Source organism: Amphiprion ocellaris, chromosome 14 (genome assembly GCF_022539595.1).
Source record: "Amphiprion ocellaris isolate individual 3 ecotype Okinawa chromosome 14, ASM2253959v1, whole genome shotgun sequence".
In the NCBI taxonomy this organism is placed as follows: Eukaryota; Metazoa; Chordata; class Actinopteri; family Pomacentridae; genus Amphiprion; species Amphiprion ocellaris.
This window is the reverse complement of record NC_072779.1, coordinates 26,208,171-26,228,361: the sequence shown is the minus strand read 5'-3', so window position 1 is coordinate 26,228,361 and position 20,191 is coordinate 26,208,171. Positions and strand designations below refer to the sequence as shown.

Below are 20,191 nucleotides of genomic sequence, written 5' to 3'. Positions count from 1 at the left end.
GAAGCATCAATAGTGAGATTAACATTTCAGGCATAATATCAACAGCAGTTCAATCCTACCCAGCACTATAAAACTGAATATTCAATCAGTCTGATAATAGAGATCATATTTTGCAGGATAAAGCATATAGCTAACACCCCTCAAAATAGAGATATTAGCTGATACAAAAGCAACGAGAGTTATGAGCTACTTTTACCAACAGACTGGGTTGGGTCACATTTTTCTGAGATGTAGTCATTTGCTGAATGCAAAATACAATACATTTTTCTAATAACCCTTTTGATTACAAAAAAAATGTAATCTATTCGAAATCCTTTGGGATTACTTCAGAGTCACACAATGAAAATATTGCTCCTTATTATGAAAAATGGATGCAACCACAAAACTGAAAATTCCACAGGTATTCTTTTTATTCTTTAAACATCATAAAAGCTTTTTGCATATATAACATTTAGCATTGGCCGAATCAAATCATCCTTACAAGAACAGTGCTGGCACCAAATATAAATGTAAGACCAATTATCAGCCTGGCTGATTATCATCATGTCCCGTATTCAGCATTTTTTGATTATTGGTATCAATTGATTCTCATTAAAATAAATTAATCAAAAGTGTGCTACGTTAGCTCTGTGATCTGAGATTTGTTACTTGTTAGTCGTAGCAGCCTATCAACACTTTTGGTTAAACTCATGTAAAACATAAATTAAAAAAACACTCCTACATAATGACATTTTGTTTTCTAGCATCGCATTCAAAAAGCTGCAGTGGCAGCGAGTGTTGCAGTGATGGAAAAGGCCGAGGCACAAAGGCTGAGGAGAGTCACCAGAGCCTGAAGAGGGAGGCTGTATTTATGGAAGCTGCATGTTTGAACTGCGTTGAGCGGTGACACCTAGAAACACACCTCGTCCACAGCCAACAGGTCAAAGTGACACTCGGCTGTGCTTTAAACGACATAGCCCAGCCGGCAGACATGCACAGACCTGCAAATACGATGTGCTTCTCCTGTTCCTCTAATTCGGTCTCTGGCAGCTGATGGACACTCAGATTTCTCAAATCAATCTCTTGGTTAGTTGCACTGTCTGTCCTGACTGTCAGGTTTCACAGCTGCAACAATAACACTGACTTCAGCTACTGTGGGAAATAGACACATCACAAACCTACAAAAACAGATGATATTAAAGCAGGAGCTTTCAATTGATGAAATATGTTTTTTCAGGGCTCGTGAGCATAATAATGATGTCATTCATTACATTATTGGTTTACATTTTATCAGTAGCAAGTGCTGTTGGACAGAAATTTTCCCCTGTGCTCAGCTTCTAATTGTAATATATTTTCAATAGCTTTCCTTTAGTTACGTATCCTTCGACTGCTGCAAAAAGAAGCTCCATCCCACTTGATTTCTATTTTAAATAAAAACTGATTTTGTTTCCGAGCAGGAGCACTTCAATCCATGACAAATTGCATCTACTTCAAAAGTGGAATCTCAGAGGAGAGCCTGAAAGCAGCAGAATACATTCTACACACATCTGCATTGGTGGGGGATTAAGCCATACTGTATTTTCGTGCCTCTCAGCACCTTCAGCTTCACTTTTTCAATCAGCGTCAGTTACCCTTGAAAAGAACTGAGATTTATATGCAGCCAGACAAGCACTTCAATGTCTTTTTGTGGAAAAGTAAGGGATCAAATGGGCTGCTGAGCATCTGGTGTCCCGCAGCCGGATGCAGAGCCTCACAGGTGCTCTCTTCAGGGGAATCTAGTGTTTCATAGGGAAATGTATCCGTACAGGCACAGTGAATATCAATAACAAACACACACATACACACACACTCAACATATGTGTGTCTGCATCTCCTCCTGATGCACCATTCACAGTGGCATTGAATCATAGGGGGTGAGTCATCCCAGGAGGTATTGTTCTGCTGGCCAATCAAAGCGACAACTGGATGTCCGGTGTTTCCAGTCTCCCTGTGTGGCATGTAAAGGAGAAAAATGTGTGTGTGTGTGCGCGCGCGCGCGTGTGTGTGTGTGTGTGTATGCAGCTTGCTCAGTTGTTTTCACCAGAATTATATTCAGATAGCGAAAAATGATATTGAATTTCCATCAGCTTTCCCATCCAAATCGTGAAGAAGAGGCATAATTACACAATTTAACCGTAGAATTCTTCAATGATGAAAGACTGGGATACCAATTCACCATGTTAACAGGTTTATAAAGGGGCACCAATGGTGAAAGATAAATGATGATGGGGTTGATGTGATTTATGATACATTTTGTCAGGACTCACTGGCATTTACAGTATCGTTTAGAACTGCAACAGGTGCTATTCTACTTTACAATAAGACAATTAAGTATATAGTGTGTCATTTCATTTTGGTGTACGGTCTATCTATCAGTCCATTAGCTCACTAATCACAGATTTTCTCTGGTTTTGTCTTGTGGCTTCTACACATCAGACATAGAGAACAGTATGATTCACCTGTGTTGAACGTCATTCTGACAATACAGTGACGTTACATACCTGACCTCAGTGTCTGCAGTGTGCTTGTCATTGTGTCTGTCTTTAGACTTCTCACACAACCATTGTCCTCTCACTGGAATGTCCTAAACTATGGTAATTTGTTCTCTCAGACACTGTGAGAAACTTGCACAGCATCTTATTTGGAATTTGAGGAATATCCGAACAGGTTTGACACTCCCACCTGAGGCACATCTGAAGCTTCACTTAATATTCACTGTGGCCTTTGTGGGAAGAAATTGAGTTTATTCACTGGATGGCTGTTATCTATTCTGTCAGAAGTATACAGAGTTCAAGAGACTCTGAGTTTTTTGATTCACATCTTTGCCACAAAGAGAGAATGAAATAGATAAGAAGGTGTAATGATTTATTCATCTGCTGCTCTATAGAGGCTTTAAAATACAAAACCACTACTTCTAGACTGTCCTCAAAGGAATCTCTGCGGTCGGATGCAGTAATAAATGACCTTAATGGTTCAAACAGCTCAGTAAGGTTACAGTGAATCCATATTCACCACACTGCTTTGTGCAGTGTTGTTATGACTATAGTAATAATTTAGCTATGACTGTCCTTGCCAGTAATTAACTGCACAACAGTTTTCTCAACTTAGGTCGCTGGTGTGGAATTTGCAATTACTCAGAGCCTTAGAGAAGGTAAACAAGTGTTTTCAAAGGAAGGAATCTGTGTTTGTTAAGCTAATAGTATAATAGGAATGTGTTACATAAGACTAATGATAAAGGCAGGATGTCAGGCCGAGCTGACACTGTAGGCCTTGTTCACGTTTTTTTCTAGTCTATGGTTGAGTCACTTTCCTTGCAGATACATGGCTGTGTGATGGCGTCATTGCCACTGATCATAGAGAACACTGTCATTATCAGAATTAAATCCTTCAAGAATGTCTCCAGCCTTATAAAAAGGTTTGTTTTATCTCCAGGGTTGAATTTATTACCGTCTGTTCACCATATCTGTAAAGGGAATCTCAATTAATCTGTCAAGGTGTAAATAGACGGGTCAGAACTGAAAGGTAACACTGCTATTGCACACCACTGAAAAAGTAGCTTGTATGAAAGTAGTCAAAGCTGACCATTGTCCTATAAATGAGGTTATGAAAATGTTTCCCCGCTTATGGTCGTCATCTCTTCCTCACATCAGCTCTTCACTGTCTATTTCTTATTAGAAATGCTCTTTATGTATTGAAGATTCCCATTTTGCTGATTTTCCAGGCCTGTCTTTGGTGGCACTGTGCAGATCACACAAACATGTGAACATGTGGTGTTCTACTGCGTGAATACATGAATAAACATAGAGACAATGGTGGATAGCTGCAGAATGTGACTTGTGAAGATGGGCAACATTTCTAATCCAAGAGCTGTTTACTGGATGTCAATCAAATGTTTCCAATTACCTTTTCAACTAGGTCACTGGAGATGTGTCAGACCACAAAATTAGATATAACATTGGCAGAATGAGCTATGAATAATTGAGGTTTTCCTATTAGGAGTTGCTATTCTGTGTCTGCACTGAGAGTTTTGGGTGTGACCTGGCGGGTGTGACTTATTGTCAGTCGTGGTTTGTTTGTCCTCCCTACAAGGTCTCAAAATAGACTGAACACATTTATTTCCTTGTCACTAATGCCTATTCCTGCTAATCAAAGCAAGGACATCTCAAGTTCTGCAGTAAACACACTTCTAAGGATTTAACCCCATAAATAACATGTAATGTAGCATCATGGGCAAAATGTTTTAGCATTATTCTATTTACCGTAAACATATCTGGTCTTTTAAAACTAGTTGTGGTCGGAGGAGGAAATCGTTGTTTCCGAGTGTGACGGATGTCATTATTTACAGTGAGACTGACAGGAGAACAGTGGTATTGGTTCACAGATAGTCTTTGTAATGACAGAACATTTCCGGATAAGGGATGAGTCTCCAGAAAGGTCAGACATCACTTCAGTGTGAATCCAGTCTCAGTGCAAACATGTGCTTTGTATCACGCAGATTACTTTAATGCCATTCTTTACATACACTATAACACTGGATTAAATACAAGAAAATGACACAAGAAAAGATCTTATGAGGATAAAACAACCAAGTGTCTCAGTTGTGAATCTAAATTATGCTGTGCATTGTGTCCTATAATCTTCACTGGAACATGTTTTATTGACATGCTTGCTTTCTCAACAAAACGGGGAATTTGTCTCTTTGTTACTCTGAACAAAGCCACATTTCAAAAACTTGTGTCTACTGTTTAAATGAGGTCACAGAGAACTAGGTAACATCTCTAGATCCGCATGTTGAAAGCACAGCAGGGTCACAATGCCAACTCTGAATGGAAAGAATTTGATGACAGAAAATGCAGCAATATTGAAACTAAGAGATTCTGTGGAACCTGTTTTTGCCCAAAACAAACAACCTGACAACATCCCATTATGCCTCCTGTCAAGTCACAAAAGCATCTCTTTGTAACTCAGGTGTGACTATTATTTATCATCTTATTTTTCTGTGAGAGTTCAAAGCAGGTTCTTGAGAAAATGTTTTTCTGACAATCCCTGCACACCTGCTCTGCATTTCTTCTCTTTAAAACTGAAAATGTGATTCTACATATTTGTTTTGGTGTGTTTTTGCCAAGTCTGGCACCAAGGAGCTGCTCTTATCTCTTTCTCCTTAGTATCATTTTCTTTGCTTACACTGGAGCTCAAAATCGTATGAAAAGCTGTTACACCAGTACAAAGAAAGGCCTCATTTCACCTGCTCAGAAAGCAGAAAGGTTAATAAATTCTATCTCACTGTCAAGACTCCATTCACATGTTCTGATACTGTTAAAAGGTGATAATTAGCCTGATGAAAATGACGGGACTTATCAACAAATCATAAAATTACATGAAATAAGGCATGGTGATGTGTGGCCCTGCTGATTACTTTAAATAGGCCTGTTAATGATGTGAGGATATGTATTTTTGACAACTTGCTAAATAGTGAGAGTAATGATCTGCAGCCCCTGGCTTTTAAAACCCACGTGAACCAGCTGGTGGGTATGATTGTGGACTGACCGCTCCCTTGTCTTATCTCCAGTGTGCACTGCAGAACTCCCCTTCTGTATGTGTGTGTGTGTGTGTGTGTGTGTGTGTGTGTGTGTGTGTGTGTGTGTGTGTGTGTGTGTGTGTGTGTGAGAGCCCCTTAAGAGCTGGACCTGCAGCCATCAGACATTACAAAGCATTACACAATAAACCTTGCAGCACTTATCCACATAAATGCTCATGATGGATGTTAGAGAAAGAGAGAAGGAAGGAAATGCAGGCAACAAGAGGGAGAGAAGTGGGATTGAGAGGGGGAGAGATGTGAGATAAACTCATTATGTGCAATGAACAAAGTAATCCCAGCACCAGTGAAAAGCCAACCTTCATGAATAGTAATGCAAATTGGATTTAAATTAGATTTTAGATTACATTTCACCTTCTGAAATTAGATTTTTCTTCCCTAAAAATGGCACTGTAAGATCATGTTGGATTTTACTTTTTTTTTTTTTTTTTTGTGCTGGTGTAAAAATACTTTGTTTTATTTGTCAGGTCAGCAAACTGCCTAGTGGTGTTGACGGCATGTTTTAGAATTTATTGTAAGACACAATGTGGGAAACATTCGCACCATGGCTGTTCTGTGTTTCCTTAAACGCTGTGTTGTACGGTGCAAAAAAATGGATTTACCATTTAAAAAAAAAAAAAAAAAAACTATTTCACCAATCTATTCTTCATTAAAAAAAAACAAGTATACTCACAGAAAGTACTCCTAATCTGAAAAAAAAAATCATGCTATTTAATGTATCTTTTTTTATCTTCATGGTGCTGCTATTTTTTTTTATAGGTTTTGCTCATTTTTGCTTTTTTGCCCTTTTTAATTATTTCTTCCAGTGAAAGAAGAAATATAGCATCATAGCATTATTCTGTTGTGAGGTACATTATTCAAAATAAAACTACACCTGGGACTATATGTTACCCAGTAAATCAAGCCAAACCTGGACTGTGGTTGTTGATTACAGCTCATTTCATCACTAGAGTTCTTTCATTTAAATACTTGCAACAAAGTTATATAAGATGATTGCTTTCGCATTATATTAAGTAACGCTTCACTCAAAACAGGGTTTCAAAAGGACATCCTCTCTTTTTTCCTTTCATCACACCAAAATATCACAGGTCCAGAACTACAGTTGTGCTCTAATCTGATTACTGTCCCTTATCCAGCAGCTGTGGGACTGTGATGCCTGTATCTTATATAACTCTCCCTCCTCTCCCTCCTCTCCTCATCTGTAATGTTTATGCTGATGATGTGTCAAAACACTCCGGCTCACCTCACTGCTGTCACGGAGCAACATCTCTGCCCTTTCTGCTCTGCAAAGACACAAAACTGACTTTGAGCGCATTAAGGGTTCAGCTCTGTTTTAGGTAGGCCATCTTCATAAATATTGAATAAAAGTCCTGAGAATGAGGCCTAGTTGTCCAGTGAGCAACGGGGCCATTAAGTGAACACATTTTAAAGCACTTGTGTTTCTTTCACGGAGACATAAGTTCACTGGTAGGGAATTAAGTTGCAGGAATTATTTATGGCCACAGAGCCACCAAGGTCCTCTCACTAAGTGGGAAAAAATCAGGGCTGCTGTGTGATGTAGTGTTATTAATTATCTGGCATCTGGTTAGTTCAATAGTACTTCCAGCAGTGATACATTAACCCCCTGAACTCTAAGCAGTTTCTGGGTGTTTCTTGCTCCTGTCATGGTTTTTCCCCACTGTGGCTCATTTGTCACAGTAGTATAAAGTCCTGTGCCTTTGTGGAAACAGCACAACTATGACCAGGAGGAGAGTGAACTCAGAAATGTCTTTTGTGCTATATGACAAAGTTTGGATATTTATTATAAATGGTAAGAAAAAAGGAAAGATGAAAGTTGATTATTAATTATTATTAATTTTACAAAAATAGAAAAAAACTGTAATCAACACCTTTTTACCACATTTTTGTCCACAGTTGTTACCAGTACTGGAGTTAAAAATGGTGGTTGTACATACTATAGATATTTACATTTTTTATGTGTTGTCCATGCATGCCTCCTCTCTGCTCTGTATAAACACTGTTGGTTGGTCACAGCTGAGTCCATCTTAGCTTCACAGTTGTGCTGATGAGATCAGATTTAAATTTGTTATTTATATTTTTTGCAGAATTTGCTTAGAACAACAACTTAATCTCGGTAGTAGAATAAATAAATATTGATGAAATATCACCATTTTAGGCTTCGATTTGGCTACGTGTCCTGATGGAATGGAATGTTGGAGATTAGTTCTTAAACATTTTTTTTTCTTTTTTCTTTTTTTTTTACAGCTTTTTGCTCTAACAAATGGTGTCATTGTGGCCATTTTAAAAAGACAATGTTCCCTTCAAACCCTCTTGCAGGTGAAATCTTGACATGGATTATCCTATCTGCACAATCTCTCTCTCTCCCTCTGACTCTTGTAAGATCACTGTATCGGGCTGTAATTCAAACTTTAGCTTTTAGTGCTTTTGAGTACTGTTACTCCTCCTGTGCCTCTTCACAAATTGAATCTTCTACATCTCTTTTCAATGACATCTACCAGTGCTCTATCAGCTGTATTTAATATTCTTTTGCTGGGTTTCTTGTAGTAAGTGTATAGGTGAGGTATAATGGAATCCTAATTGGTTGGAGTCGAGGCGTCCTCTGGCAGTCCTTCACTGTGTCTGTGGCTGACTTGTATCACACAGTTGATCTGGACAGGTCTTGACTTAATAAGAGAAGCAGGGAGCTGAAATACTTTGTTCAGTTCAGTTATAATTTTAAAGCAAAGCGCAGAAAATCAACACATTTTAGTGTAAATACTAAATGCAGATAAATATATATCAGCAGCAGTATTTTTCTGCCAATGTATCCAAAGTAACACTTTCTCTTTTCTTCCTCCACAGTCTTCATCTGTAGCTTCATGGTGGCAGCTCCCATCTTTGGTTACCTGGGCGACCGCTTCAACAGAAAGGTCATCCTGAGCTGTGGCATTTTCTTTTGGTCCATTGTTACTCTGCTGAGCTCCTTCATCAGTAAAGAGGTACGACGAAGTTCTGTCTCTGATGGAAGCTGTTCAACAACTGCAGCAAGAGAGCTGCAGTGTTTTTCTATTAACCTGCTTTCCATACACTGACGAGTTAATTATTCTGTTATGATACGGATATGCTCGATGTTAAGGCAAGAGAAATGAAATGACACGCTTGTTAAACAGACACCCGCTTTGCCTTTGTAGACATTTTTTATGTCTCTTTTCCTGCCTTCATACTCTCCCTCACTGGCTCTCAGCCAATCAACTAATGAAGGCCCATGCCTAACAGTTGTGTCAATTACAATACTTCAGAAGATAAGACTCTGTTGTTTCCTTGCCACCTGACAAGTGGATTTAGATGTGATATCTCTAAAAGCTTCTGGGTGGTAGGAGGTATTGCATGCATTAAGCAATAGCATTATTCTTGGGGGCGTCAGTGTGGGGGACGGGTATCCCTCTGAGTGTAGACAGCATATTACAGTAAAAGGCTCCACTCGTGGACACGTGCAAGTGTATGTGGGGGTGCGCAGACCTCATTATACAGACTTGATGGACATTTGTAATAAAAAATCTAACAGAATGACAATCTTAGGTCTCGACTGGCATGGATAAGCTATGGATATGTGGCATTAAAAGCTATGTTAGCTAAATTTATGCAGCACATGGCATGTCTGCAGAGCAGCGTTATGGAGTCCTGTAGTGTCGTGTCTCCAGTGAGTAAGCCTGTTCCCTGCCATGGCTCTGAGCCCTGAGCTGTGGAAGGGAGTGACAGCTCAGAAATGTTGATGGTCTCAGGAGGGCGTCCTTTGACTTAAATCCCCTATAGACTCCTCTGCTGGGAGACAAGATTGCAGCCATTTACTTAAGCAGGAAATACATTCAGGCTGTCTATGAATAAGCTGAAATTAATGTCCTCTTCCCCTCTGACAAATGGCTCACAGATCGTTGACTGCTGATGAGGAGCCGGAGATGATCATCAGCACCCGCAGTCCCTTGCCCTCCACTTTACCTCCAGCTTTCAGACATATTTCTGAGTGTGCCAATCAAATGAGACAAGAGTAGATGGTGGTTATGTAACAGCACTACGGCACTGTCGCCATGAGAGATGAAAGACATGACATGTAGTGAAATGTTAATGACCACTTACAACTGAGTCGTATCATTATGCATTTAAGACACTCTGGGGCATTTCAGAAGGATTTGCAGCAGATTCTGAATTCCACCTTATATAACACAAATTCACCAAATGAACCTGCAAACTTTTTTCCTGCATGACCACAGCAAATTATTGTTCTAAAATCATCACTTGAAGGTAGTTTGAAATTTGAAGGGATTTAGTGACTTATTGCTCCTGACTGTAAACAGAAAACCCAAAAATCTCATGACGCAGGAAAGCACACCTCTTTGATTTATTTCACTGTTTTCTTTTATTTCCAAGTTCATCTCTATTTATATCTGTTTCTAATGAAATGCGCGATTCATTTCATTCAGTCTCATAAATATAAAGAGTGTGACACCAGGATAATGAGGCATGGCTGCGTGGATAGATGGCCTGTTATTCTTCATAGGGCATTTTATCATTTTATGGTGATTATTATCTTTATAGCTGGACTGTTTAAAAGCTACCACCAGTGTAAATGTCAAACATTGTCACGCCTCTGAAAATAGCCTTAAATGCATGAGTCAGGAACAGAAAGGTAAAAGTCCACTTGTAGTTTCTTTGAAACAAGCACACTCCTAATGCAGGCAGACAAGAACAATGGGATCAACAAAAATCGAATTTCAGGTGAGCAAGCAGAGGTCAAATCAGGCGAGAACAAACCAGCACTATAGCACAAACATCCACCCTGAGGCCTTATCACTACACCCTCACCAACTTTACTGTCCCATGGTGAAGGACTGAGCGTGAAAGGCTGCACGGGCTTGAAATGGTAAAAATGCGCTCAGGCAACGTGGACTAACAGAAAGTGTGCATAAAGGGCTGAAAATGTCTATAAGACAGTCCTCATGTTCTAAGCAGTTTGACAGTGGGACAGCTATACGCCCATGCAGACATAATGGGAATGGACCCCAGATACGTAATTCTGTAAGTGTGGACACTGAGATGGCACCACTACATAGTTGGGCAGCTCATTAATGGTAGAATGGCGGTGTGCGTACTGAGAGCACTAATGGTTAAAGTAAATGCAGGTGAGCAAAAGGACAGGGAAGATCAGATGATGCAACCGGAGGACAACAGAGACAAGTGTTTGTTCTGAAAAGACAGCAGAGTAAGAAGCGGGAAAACAGACAGAAAACAGAATGAATACTAAGATACTTTCTGACAGAAAATGTCCTCTCAGACTGTCTCTGTCTGCAGTCATCAGGATCACTTTCTCCTCTAAATGCGATGTTTCCTGGAAGCTGGAGCTCATTGTGTGAAATGTTATACTAAATAAAGACAGAAATATCTCTGTATTTCCTTTATCCTAATGAATATGTATTCTTATCTATACAAGATAAGAATGTAAAATAGAGTGTCATACATATTACTGACATGCAGTCAGAGCTTGAACAGGACACCCTTGCAATAATCACAGTTGTTTTCACCCAACTAAATAATACCAGAATCAAAGGATGGTAAATATGTTTTAATGTGAATTGTGCTTAGAATAAATGCTGCAATTTGTATTAAATAAAAGTTCAGATTTTTATTTTAAAGAATATGTAAATTAACTGTAACTTTGCTGAAATCTTAATCATCAGTTTTTTTTTTCAATTTACAATAATTCCATTTCTAATTTAGGTAAGATGAGGGTTAATGTAAGTAGTATAATAATAAAAGCACCTCTTTGTAGGATGCAGTACACTTCAACAGCATCACAGATTACTGTGCATCCTCCAACATGAGTCTAAAGATGAATTAAAATGTGTTAAAAACGTCATCTGAATTTTAGAACGTCATGAAGGCAACTGTTATTGCGGGACTGTTGTACTCAACTGCAGCAAGCTGTCACTTCCACAGAGAATTTTCACCTGTTTCTGTGGGTTCACCATTTTAGTATCTTTTTACTCATTCATGCTAAAAGACTTCATCTCAACCTTCTTCATGGCTGTTGATTCTCCACACTACAATGATTCACATATACAGAAAGAGGCTGAGGCAGCATGTTAATAGTGGCTTGTTAAATTTCATGTCAATCAAAAGAAGCAAAGAAGGCAGCTTCAGTGCTGTCGGGCTCAGCATGCACTTTCCAGCTTCATCTTCTTTCAGGAACTTAGGAATTCTACCTTTGAAGCAAAAGTGGGTAGTGAATGATAAGGCAGCACCTTCCTGCATTGTATGTCTAAAACTAATGAAGTGACAACTGTCTAACTACAAATGGGACTTTATAGTCAGAGAAGTCTAATCAATGTGTTACACAATAAATGGTAAAAATAGTAATAATTGTGTGCCATGGTAAAACAATATCTATTTTTGCTGTGCATTAGAAGAAACTATCTATGTGCATTAAGATATGTAAAACCAATTATTAAGTTAACACACCTTATCTAAAACAATATAGCCAGGACAAAGTGTGTGTTAAGGTGATAGCTAGTAATTTTCCAGTGACACCAAGCAGATTAAAACATGACGATGAACAGGGTAAACTTGTAACAGCTAAACTTTTGCCCTTTTTCCATGCTGACATTAACATTCAGCTCAACATACCCTTGTGTCCTATGTGTGTCTTCTCTCTAAGCAGATTGAAAACAGCTGAAAAGTGTAGATTTTCCTTAACTTGTCTTTTATCTCTTTGTAGTCTTCAATCTGCTTTTACAGTTTCTAAACCAAATTCTTGTGGTGCTTCCTTGGCATTGCTTCTTGGAGCTTTTTTTTGTTGTTGACACTGCTTAGTAGCAATTCTGCTCCAAGTGGTGATGATAGTCCAGCGACCGCACACGCAAAAAGATCTACCATCACGATCCCACTAAACAGCAGGCTGCTACAGGCAGAAAATAGACTGCCTGTGAATCATCTGAAACAATGTGACAAACACAAAGACATAAAGCAGTGAAAGTTCAGTTGGTGATTGATCATAAACAGTAGAGATACAAAACTGAATGCTGAAAAAACAATATGACGCAACTGTAAACATATTGTTGAAAATAATATGAGTGAATTCCGCAGCAGAGAGGGGTTTTTTTTGCCAATGCATCCCTTGAGTGTTGTTTTACATCGAGGTGTGCGTGCTGTAGTCTCCAGAAGGTGTTTGATGGCTGTGTGCATGACCTCCTGACACCATGTCCCATCCACCAGCACAAAGCCTAGAGTGACAGCTGAGAGCTCGGGTTAGCTCAGGGGTTACTGTCTTCACTCTGCCTCTGCTACCTACAGCCTTCATTAATCTCCTTTCTCAGAGTGCAGCCTTACCACCCTCACACACACCACAGACTCAGGACAGCCCACGATGTGCATGCATATGCTTTAGGAGGGAATAAATAGGTATTCCACATAATGCCAAGAGTGTGACCATAGGCAGATCTGATGAGGAGGAAATTTCATACAGTGGGATGCACGAATTCTACGTGCCACTCATTTTTTGTAATTGGACAAACAGACACAATTTATCGGCCAGTGTTTGCAGTTTGCGTCACTCCACTGTGTGGGGGAACCACATTTCTTTGCAGCTTCACAAGGAGAACACTGGAGTCCATATCTAGTGAGTAGTGGTTGCCATGGAAACAGTTAACAATCCAACTGCCTACACAGGTGCCTCTGCCAGCGTGCAAGCTCCTAACAAAGCCTTTTAAGTTTTCATCTTTGTATTTATTGCTGTATTACATCTCATAGAAGATAACATGCCACAGTAATATAATAGAGCGGAATCACATTAAACACACTAGAGTTGCTTTGTAGTGACATAATGCTGTTTCGCAGCTCCACAAGTGTTTTATGTTTGTCAGTAGATCAAGATAACCTCCACCAGCTTTCTGGAATTTTTCACGCTCTGTGTGATAGCTGGTATGTTTGTGTGATTAGCACCAAGGCAACATTATCATGACATGTTTTCTCAATAATAATGCTTGTAAATTCCAGCATCACAGGTGTAATAATCTGCTATTTAGTCTACCATGTCAGTTTTGAGAGTGTGCAGATCTGATTATCTGGTAAATACATATCTTAGGGGAGGTGTGTCTGCAGTTTCTATATGACTTTTCACCCACACTAGCACGTTAATGGTGAATCATCAGTGACTCCGTAAATTTCACAAGCTATAAATGCTATGACTATAGAATTTAATATAGGCTTTTATATATGAGCTACTAATTACTGTGAGAACTAAACAAAAAGTCAAGAGGTTAGAGGTTCTGATAGTTCTGTTATGCTGTGGAGGCATTTAGCTGGCACGGTTTGGTTCCACTTGTCCTTTTTCCTGGTTCCAGTCCTATCCTATAAGGATTGGTCTTTCCCAGGGCAGCAAGAGTCACCGAATAGTTTGATGAAAATGATGTGAATCATTTGTTATGGACTTCACAGCAAATTTCAACCCAAATGAACATAGTGGAGATTTTGAATGGAAGAGTTAGAGAGTTCTCTCCACCACCATCACGAAAACACTAATTGAGGAAATATCTTTTAGAAAAAATAGTGTCAATCCCCATCGTAGAGTTCCAAAGACTAGAGAACCAACGCAAATGAGCACTGAAGCTGAACTGGCAGCACTTTGTTTTGTTTCTATTTCTAATTTGTCGCCTTTTTGTAAATATAGCTAATATTGGTGAAGAAAAACAGCTTGTTTGACATTCCGCTCTGAACAAAAGTTTCTCTGCAAAACTGGATAGCAAAGCTTACAGTCCTTCTTTCTTTCTCTCTGCAGTACTACTGGCTGTTTGTGCTCTCCAGAGGACTGGTGGGCATCGGAGAGTCCAGTTACTCCTCCATCTCTCCCACCATCATAGGAGACCTGTTCACTAATAACAGTCGCACCATGATGCTCTCTGTCTTCTACCTGGCCATTCCCCTGGGAAGGTAAGAGCCAGACAGCCCCGATTCAAGAAGCAGACACTCCAGATACATCATCTACTTTGGGAGTTGGATGCTTATGAAACTAGACCTCAGTGATGATGTTGAATCCTTTAATAATTTCCTACAATCTAACCTGTTCTTCGGGTGCTGAATCCAAAGTAATTAGAAGCTTTAGGATAGATAATTGATTGATAATTATCCTCTCATTGAGAGGGTCACTTCTATCTAGTTCTTTTTTTTCAGAGGCAGCCTCAGTAAGGGTCTCTTTGCAGAACTTACAATTGACTATGTGAGCCTCAGAAGAGGTTAGGAGGCTCTTTTGGAGATGTGGTGTTGGGGGGTGTGGGAGCAGGAGGTATTATTAAGCTCAAATCTCCAGCCTTTTCAGTTCATTCACTCAGAAAAAGGGCGACAGGGAGAAAACAAACAAAGGCAAGTAATAAAAGATGAATGTGCCAGTGATGCAGAGCAGGAGTCACTCAAGGTTTATCGTTATGTACAGTGTTTAACAGCATGTGCCTGAGCTGCTCCATGCTGGACTGTTTTCAATCCTCTGCATGCACAAGGAGAAGGAAGATGTGCTGCAGTCTCCAGTACTGTGAACATTGCATTAGATTTCTGTAATTATGTAACCTGTCACTTAAATTTGTTATTTAGAAGGAAACACAGCGATGAACTGTTATATAGGCAATTTAATGTGCAAATCATATCAGTTTTTATTGGCAGATTAGAGACAAATGAGGAAGGAAAGACTAAACTGCCCTCTGAGTGCTCGTGTTATGACTTGCCAAAATGTTTGGGTCACTGTAAACTGCCCAGCAACACAGACAATAGAAGGTGAAAGAGTGGGTCTCAGTAAAGTGCAGTCAAACATCCTATCCAGTCAGACACTTGTTTGTCTTTACTGAGGTTGTTATGACCGTTTCCAGGAAATGACCTCAGGAATTAGACCGGACTCACAGGAAATGGATTCCCCTGCTCTCCTTTCTAGACTATGATGGTGTTTGATGCAGGCCTTGTTTTTCATATTGGAATTGGTTTGTTGGTGTTGAACTTTCCAAACACTCTCTGGGTGGACTGATAAGATTAGCTGTTAGTCACTCACTGGAATATCATATGCTGTCTGAGCCTGTTTATACTGCAGTGCTGTTATTTTTGGAGAACTAACCATGGAAGCACCACTGTTTCCCCGTTTGCTGAGTGTGTGTGTGTGTGTGTGTGTGTGTGTGTGTGTGTGTGCGTGCGTGCGTGCGTGCGTGCGCGCGTGTGTGTTTGTGTAAAAACCAGCTAAACATGCTCAGCAGCCAGTGCTGATAAACTCACTGACAACTCATTGGTTACATCTGCTCTAATCTCTTATTCTAAGGGAAAACAGAATCTTCTGGCCAGAGGCTCTGCACGTGCAGACAAACAGGTTTGAAGAAATCTGAGATGTCAGGAGGTCTGATTGACTTTCACTCAATAGATCCAGTGAAAATGTTAAACAAACCATAGAGAGAAGTTACAGTGTCACATTTGAAAGGAAAAATCAACATTGGTGTTGGATGTAAGAGATTGAGCCGAGGTGTCAGTGCATCTTGGCATAGATTCACATTTTCTGTAGGAGTTGAATGGAGACATGAAGATCATTTTTCCCAAAGATATTTCCTCAATTTAAGGCAGTTCCAAAAAGATATTTTAGACTGTACTGTGGGTGGCTGTGGATGAAGTGATAGAGAGGGTTGTCCACAGATTGGTGAGTCGACTTAAGGTCTCTTGGACAAGATATTGAACCCTAATTTGCTCCTGTTGGCAGGTGAGCACCTGTTATGTGGACCAGTGATGTAGTGTTAAACCAGTCTTACATTTGGTCTTATTTACTCTATTTAGTGGTAAGTTAGAGAGTTTCACAAAATTAATTAGTAATTTTATGTTGCCCTGCCAGCAGACTAACTATAAACTGAGATCCACAATTGCATGGTAACAATCAGTAAAACCCATAGACTGCATATATAATGAGCTCAACAAAAACATTACCATAACATTTTGCATGAATCTTTTTGAATTCAGACAGTTTTTAATGAAATTATGCTTAAACAACAAACTACACTGAGTTAGAGGAATTTTCATTTCTCTGCAATTAAAGGTATTTTTAACTTATAGTCTTGTCTAGATCTGTTAAAATAGAGGAGGGGACTTAAAATCTTGAAGAAAAGCTAGGTTATCAAGTCAATTTTACCAAAGTTACCTCAATCTGAATGTGGTTTTAAATCAACTAACACAGAAATTTGCATTTAAATTGCGCACAATATTAAGCCAATGCAATTACTGACATTGTTATTTCAGCCTAATCCATCAAAATAATGTTTGTGACGTAAAAGGTCAATCTAAATCAGTTGATTACATATTTAATCATGCCACCATACATTTCATTAAGTTATGGGAATTGTTTGCTTTTTTAGTGTATGGGATCACCCAGATTTGTCCTATTGATGATAGTCAGGAACTAGACAGCTTTGTGGATTAAATTTTTTATATAATGACTATTACACTGATGAAAAGCCACAGTCATAGTCTTTGTGTTCTGGTGTTACTGGTAGAGACTGACTTTGTCAAAAACATGTTTAGAAATATCTAATTTAAGGTTGAGATCTGGTATTGTACTGACTGAATCATTTGGCGAAGCCTTGTGTTCTGTATGGAAGCATCTGAGTGTAAAACTGCAGCATTCTTAAGAATTGTGTCTTCACTGAAAACAAATTAGATCATGGTGATCACAGACAATTACCAATTACGAACTAGTATTTTTATTACTGTGTTACTATTTTGAAGATATTGCCATCATGTAAGATGATGCCCTCAGTGTATTATTTGATTTGGCAGCAGAGATTTATCACAGCATACTTCTGCTGATCTGATCAGGTCTAGCAGCATTTCCCTCAAACGGTTCACACCTACTTCACTTTATGACACATAAAATGCCACTTAACTGAGGTGAACTGCAGTGACATTCAGCTGCTCTGACAGCACAGCTTGTAGTCTAACAACCACGTTACACTGTGTTCTGTTTGCTTGGTAACGTTGCACCTTCATTTTGTGGCTAACAGCACAAATGACACATCCTTAAATAGACCCAACTGGTCAAGTTGCTACTGGTGCTTTGATCAGTAACACGTCATAAGTTCTTCTCATGTCAAGAACGTAACCACTCAACTTAGCTTTAATCAGACTACAAACAGGATGTGTGTCGTGTAGGCGTGAGCTTACGTGATGGAAATGACAGACGGCTCACTCATGACACTGACTCATGTACTTTATATATAATGTGCACTGATAGACCTGAGTGGAGCAGAACCAGAGTAATATGGTTGAGATTTTGTGTTGTTAGTACACAATGTTTGTGTCTCTCTGCAGTGGGCTGGGCTACATCCTGGGCGCCAGTGCCAAGGTGGCTGCAGGAGACTGGCACTGGGCACTAAGGGTAAGAGCATCATCATCATCATCAGCACCCTCCAGCACAAACACGCACACAGACAGATGAAGAGCCTTCTACATGAACTGGCTATGAGGCTTGTTGTGGGTCTGGGATCAGAGGGGGGTCAGTGGTCAGAAGCACATGACTGAACAGGCGGTTCTGACTCTGACATTACATGGAAGTGACAGAACACAGAGCTGCTGCTTCAGTTCAGCCTCCAGTCTCCTGCAGAACAAAATGTTTCGAAAAATTTTAACATCAAATGCGCTCAATGTCTTCTAATATGTGCTCAAACTAAAAAGTCATGTGCTGCAGTGGCTCACTTTGGATTCAGTCGTTGCAGCAGGGAAAGTGGATTTTTATTACAGATCAAGGCTGGTGTTAGCTTTTTCTCTCTCAGCAGCCGTAAACACATTTATCTTTCACTGCACTTTGCACATGGAGGTTGTCTAAGATGAGGCAGGATCAGTGTCAGCTTTGGTAAAAAAAACAAGGTGTTAGAGTGCTTCCTCAAGCTGTTCCTCTTCACTGCTGGAAAACCTAAAACCTATGTCATTATGCCATAGTTTATGCTTTTGTTTTCTTTGTTATTTAGGCAATGCTAAAGACATGTTCCAGTTACTTTTAAGGACACTTGCTGGTGTTGTGTGTTGTGTTTGGTTTTGCAAATGTCTCCTCATGTCACATCAAAAAAGCACACACAAAAATAAGCTTACAAGGGGTAGCTGCAACAGCAATAACTTATTTTTAAAACAAGGGACAACAATGGAAAGTACATGGAAGGGAAATTATGAGCTCTAATAAGCCTTTGAGGAGCAAGAAGCATTTACTAGAACTGGTACTAAACCTCTTCGTAGAGGAAGTGATTGAGCAGAGGAGCTGCATTTCAGTTTGACCTGGCACAAAGACGCATTTATTACTACGCTCTCACTCCCAAAAATGCCCCAGAGGTGTTCCAAGAGTATTACCCTGGATCCCTTTTAATTAAAGGCTAATTTCAACTCTTGAGAGTAATCTGTAGAAATTTGCTGATCGAGTATTGCTTAAAAAAAAAAAAAAAAAAAAAAAACGCTTAGTGGACTATTTTTTGCAGTAGCACACTTACTTAAGAGGAGACAGGTGTTAAATCAGGAGCATAAATCACTGTTGGTGTAGCACGTTTTTACTGGGACTCCACTCAGCAGTCGAGACAAAAAGCAAACTGCTCTATAAGACATAGTAGCAGTAATGGAGAGGACCAGTAAAAGCCCTAACAGGACTCCCCAGGAACCGCTGACTTCAGGGTCAACTTTTAAAATCCTGAAAACAAATTATGACCCCTCTTATGACATTTAAAGGAAGACATTCTCTCAGTGTGTCGCAGTGGAACAGATTCCTGGACATGACAGCTTGCTGGGCAGAAACTCTATATTTCACTTGTATTGGTGGAGCATTAAAAAAAAAGTAATAAAAAAATAACAAAGAGCGGGGTCGTTTGTTCCAAAGCAGCCACAATGACATTCCAATAAAACAATCTCGAAGCCAATTAATCACCGGTGTGGCATGCACAGGAAAACAAATACCAAGACATAAAAGGGGCTCTGTGTCACAGTATCCTGTTTTAAGGAAAAAACACTGCAGCACTTCCGTTTGTTTTCGCCCAGCATGTTCCAGCTACCTTCCTGAAAATGTGGATGGTATGAAGGAACAAGGGAGATCCACAGAAATGAGTAGCAGGAGAGTGCAGCAGCCAATTTATGTGATTGCACAGCATCGCTGCAGGAAGTGTGTAAAGGTACTAGTGGGAGTCCAGGTCAGAGGTCACAAGCTCCTGGTGTGTCTCGTATGATTATGAAGTTCAAATCCCCTGCAAAAAAATATTTATATTCCACTTCAGTAAGATGAACTCTGTCTTATATCAATCTGCCTCGCTCTGAAAGCACATTATAAGATTGTGATGTAGATGTCGATCCAATTAAGTCGCTGCACACAAGCAGAAGATTGCAGAGAAGACACAATATAAGAAGGACATCATCAGCGCTGGTGTAATCCTCACACTCTGAGACCAGAACCACTGCGCTGAGCCACATTATCAGCATTATCAGTCACGTTATGAGCCACATCACACACAGAATTACTCCCTCTGTGAAAACTGGAGTTGCTCACTC

General features: G+C 39.7%; 1 protein-coding gene across 1 annotated transcript in view; it reads left to right on the top strand.

The window, feature by feature from the left end:
• The window catches only part of spns2 (SPNS lysolipid transporter 2, sphingosine-1-phosphate), a 71,807-nt gene that overhangs the window by 30,397 nt on the left and 21,219 nt on the right, over nt 1-20,191 (top strand). The window contains exons 3-5 of the mRNA XM_055017264.1: nt 8,477-8,613; nt 14,442-14,593; nt 17,984-18,050. Coding sequence (XP_054873239.1) covers nt 8,477-8,613; nt 14,442-14,593; nt 17,984-18,050 — 356 coding nt within the window. The remainder of the gene's footprint in view (nt 1-8,476; nt 8,614-14,441; nt 14,594-17,983; nt 18,051-20,191) is intronic.